The following is a 4,179-nucleotide window of genomic DNA, read 5'->3' on the forward strand; positions in this document are numbered from 1 at the left end:
CAGTCAGTGAGTTGTTTCATTTCTAAAGATGATAAGTCATAACATGTTATGTTTTAATATGTGACTCATCTTTTTTAATGTTTCTTTATCTTAATATCATTTTTTATTTCTGTCTGTTTAAAAAATGTTAAGCTAAACCCAGTTTTTGTTTATTAATGAACAGATTTTCTTATATTCAGGGTGAAACTACAATTACTTTTGCAACTTTATTATATGAGAAAAAAAACATTTTATTTACATGTTTTAAAACATCATTTGTCTCTTATTCTGTACCATTTCTTGCCTAGAAGGAAAGTGAAACTATATACTTGAGAAATATGCTTGAGAAATGCTTTTATTGAGATGAAATTAGGCAGATGCTCTGGTTTTGTTCATTTGTTGAATGCAGATTACATTTTTCCAATAACAGACTTGATCCAGGGCAGAAATGCAGATATTTTGGCAAAACCATTTGGCTTCGTGGGTGCATTACATTCCTGAATGAAGGAAGCAATGCCCACTGCAGTATTCCCACACACCAAAGGACCTCCAGAGTCTCCCTATTAAAAACACACAGATTAAAGTGTTACTGTCTAACCAGTACTCAGAATTTACATATTGTATTACTTTATATGTTGGATTGGGACAAAACAAGATGAAATACCATATTTATGAGCCTACATTTTTACATACCATGCAAACTCCTCCAGGATGAACTGCACACATCTTCACTGGGCTTAGATAATGCCCCCAGAGCTTCTTACATTGTGCGTAGCCTACGATTCTTATTTTTGTCTCCATAAGAGGATCACGTAAGAGTATCTTGGCTTCTGTCTGTCCCCATCCAGCTACACTGCAGACCATGTTGGCCGGAACATCTTTGTTTCTTTGTGGGATGGGAATCCAACTGATATTTGGGCCCATTTTGACTCTTCCACGCAACTGTGGCAAGATTATTATTTGGTACATTATCAACAAATATACAAAGTTTAATAGATATTGAGCCCCTCTTTTCCATTGTTAAACATGTTTGGAGGATTGGAAACCCTTTCAGGGTCTACACACATAAGCTTGTAAATGTACCTCAGTAAGTGAGTTAGTAACAATGTACATTCAAGTGTATGTAAAGAAATGCTATACATTATTATTAGCGACTCTGTCTAATGGATCAAAGACTCAATACTAAACATAACTGTACTTTATACTTTGTACAAGTGGCAGGTCTTTTGGCCACAGACTGCAAACTTCAGAATGATCTTCCAAATATGATTTGAGGTTATTCATTGTTATTTATGACATTCTGTTTTGTAGATTAGTGTAAATATTTATTTACCTTTAAAATCATGATATCATTGTCCAAAGTGCCTTTACTGTAGTTGGGATGGCGATAGTAAGACTCCACTTCCATGCGGACAGAACCTTTTTCTTGCTTGTTTGACAGATCATGGGCACCCAGCACTGCTGTAAGCGTCTCTTTACTGTTTAGAAAAACATTTTAGATGTTCAGCCGAATTCTCGCATTTGGTCGCAATAGTTATATCACAATATTTTATTTCTAAAATATTAATACAAAACGACTGTGGTTTCTTTTACAGTCCCCTAAGTTCTAGATCTTAACCAGTGTATTGTATTGTAAGTGAGTGGGGTATAATCTCCAAACTGCTGTGTAATTATGTTGGGTAAAATCATGAAAAGTACCAAGACTGAAAAGAGTGGCTTTTCAAATGTTTCACTCATATTTCTCCTCAAATTTTTTTTTTACTTTTGCGTTTGTGAATTAGTTGGTATTTGTCCAGACAACCAGCTTTGGAAGCGTCTACATGAATGACATGATAAAAGTTAACAATCTTTAAATACGTACATTTTTATCTAAGTAGTCATTTTCATCCTAAGACCTACATCAAGAAAACACTATAAATAAAAGCTTACTCCTCTCGGCAGTGCGCAGCCGTCATGACGAATTTTTCAGACAAAAGGAAGCCGCCACATTGGTGTGATCCATATTCCTGAATAGACACCATGTAGGGTCTGGAGTGAGGTTTAGCCTCCGTGCCATTTATTATACCAACATTAACACTGGCTGAGAGAGAAAGAAGGTGGAGGAGTTATAATCATACTCAGTGTAAATTACTCAAAACAGACTGATTTTATTTTATAATTCATGCATCTGAAAATTACATGTGAGAATTCTGAAAGCCGAATAACAACTCTAACTTTAATCAAGCTTTAAATGTAAGAACAATTCAGAGAAAGTAGGTATTTTTGAATGACGCTTACCAGAGTGGCTCAGGTACGGCAGCAGAGCAGCCAGCAGAAGCAGAGAGATGGGAGCCATGATGCTCTTTGGAGAGAGTTTGATCTCCTTGGAGGAGAAGAAGAGTTTAAATAGAAAGGTGGGAAGAGTCAGTTCACCACAAACGTTCTTTCCCACAGTTTTTTGTGGTATTATTGAACTCTGTGTTATCTGATAGCTGGTTCATGGTTATGTGGTTAAGAGTCTTGACACGGAAAACAAAGTGCGGAGTGTTTTTCACACAATTTTAAGATAAGATAAAACTTCATTAACCACTGCAGTGAAATGTAGGTGCAGCAAAAAAACTAAACATTTAATACATTGTTTACAAAAACAGTCAGCAAGTATTACAGAATATATCAGGGCTGATTCTAGAGCCTTTTCATCTCAGACCTCCTGAAAAACTTATCTAAATCCTTTTCCAAGTCTATTGTCCCAAAATATAGAACTTTTAGTTTTAATACAGTGCTGCAGTAAACAACCAGCAAACTATCCTTTGAGTTCTCCTCATCTTTTTGCACTTTCTTGGTTTTAATCATACTGAAGATGCTGATGTGAAGCTTTTCATAATCCTCTGATGTTCACACTATAAAGAAGTTCTGTAAATTGTCAGTGGGAATACTGCAGTATCTACTGTATCCCTTAAATACAGATAATTTCTGTATAAATGCTGCATTCTGGGAGAAACAGGTCAAACTTCTTGCCAAAGAAGTTCAAATGTCGGATTTTACAGTAATTTGCTGTTTTTTGCAAAGCAAATCGGTAGAGTCAGCACTACTTTGTGTCTTGAGTCTGTCTCTGAATTCTGCAGTAACCAGAGTGCAGCTTGTTTTGTTGGTTTTGTTCATTTGCTTTATGTTGTGGGTTAAACTGACCCATTTCAAAGCTTAAAAAACAGGAAAAAATGTTTTTTTTTATTTTTTGAGCATGAAACGTTTTCTGATGGGCTCATTTAATGGGTTTTGATTTGAAAGGGTCAGTTTGACCTGGAACAGGAGAGATGTTTTGTTTGTGTTAATCAGCTTGACAGAAAATGTCAAAAATGTTTACAAAGTCTAAAAAGAATAAACAAATGTCTTGAATGTGTAGTTTTTGTCAATGTACAAAAATTGATGATAAATTTTATTATACATAAACTATGATCTATAATAGATACATAACATAAAATAGGTACATATACATAAAATGATCTATAATAGATGACAACTTGATTATACTAAATATTATTGAACTGATATTAATTGAGCCAAAGATAATGTTTATGGAGACAAATATAAACATGCATCAGGTCAATTTGACCTGGGGATATTATTGCTGGTCCTTGTTGAAAACATAACAGGAGGGTTCATTTTGTCAAATACAGTTCACTTCATGGAAGTTTTTCTTTTAGTATTTTATTCTTACCCTAAAAATCATATGAATGTGTTTTATATTTTGGTATTCTAACCATGATGATGTGCCAGACGCCAGTTAACTAATAAAGGGTTACATAATATTTCTATCTGCGCTCAGAATTTCCATTGCTCAAAATGAGAGGCAGCAGTCTGTTAAAGGGCTGGGGGGCACGGAGGGTGGGTTGAGAGTTGGACTGGGGGTTTCTTTTTTAATCAAAAGCACCCTGCAGCACCCAGTAAACAAGAGAAGTGTTGGCAGTTGTTTCTTTTTTGCAAGTCACTGGTTGCATCACCTCAGCCCCTTCTAGTAATCAATTGTTGGATATTCTTGTGGCCAGTAATAAAGTAATATAAGTAGATGCGAGTAAAAATATATCTGTATGTGACAATGAAGCTTTAAATTGCTGATTTAGATGTACTTGTGATGAAGGGGTTTGGGCCTAATTCAGTAGGGTGCACTTTGATCCCATCACTGCTTATTAGGTTATTATAGGAACTAATAACAAAAAACCT

General features: G+C 35.2%; 1 protein-coding gene across 1 annotated transcript; it reads right to left on the minus strand.

Annotated features, from left to right (window-relative positions):
* Positions 1 to 389: 389 nt before the first annotated feature.
* On the minus strand, positions 390 to 2,321 carry LOC118819347 (mast cell protease 4-like). The gene is made up of 5 exons (XM_036587089.1): positions 2,257 to 2,321; positions 1,909 to 2,059; positions 1,313 to 1,457; positions 673 to 921; positions 390 to 539 (listed from the first exon to the last, which is right to left on the minus strand). Exons 1-5 carry the CDS (start codon positions 2,312 to 2,314, stop codon positions 390 to 392), a joined length of 753 nt encoding a protein of 250 aa, XP_036442982.1. The 5' UTR covers positions 2,315 to 2,321.
* Positions 2,322 to 4,179: the final 1,858 nt, after the last annotated feature.

Source organism: Colossoma macropomum, unplaced genomic scaffold (genome assembly GCF_904425465.1).
Source record: "Colossoma macropomum unplaced genomic scaffold, Colossoma_macropomum, whole genome shotgun sequence".
NCBI lineage: Eukaryota > Metazoa > Chordata > Actinopteri > Characiformes > Serrasalmidae > Colossoma > Colossoma macropomum.

Coding starts and splice junctions, on each gene's coding strand:
- LOC118819347 (XM_036587089.1), bottom strand. CDS start 2,314: ATGGCTCCCATCTCTCTGCTTCTGCTGGCTGCTCTGCTGCCGTACCTG. Junction 1,458..1,908: donor GCTGCGCACTGCCGAGAGGA/GTAAGCTTTTAT, acceptor TTTTCTAAACAG/TAAAGAGACGCTTACAGCAG. Junction 922..1,312: donor ATGATATCATGATTTTAAAG/GTAAATAAATAT, acceptor ATCTTGCCACAG/TTGCGTGGAAGAGTCAAAAT.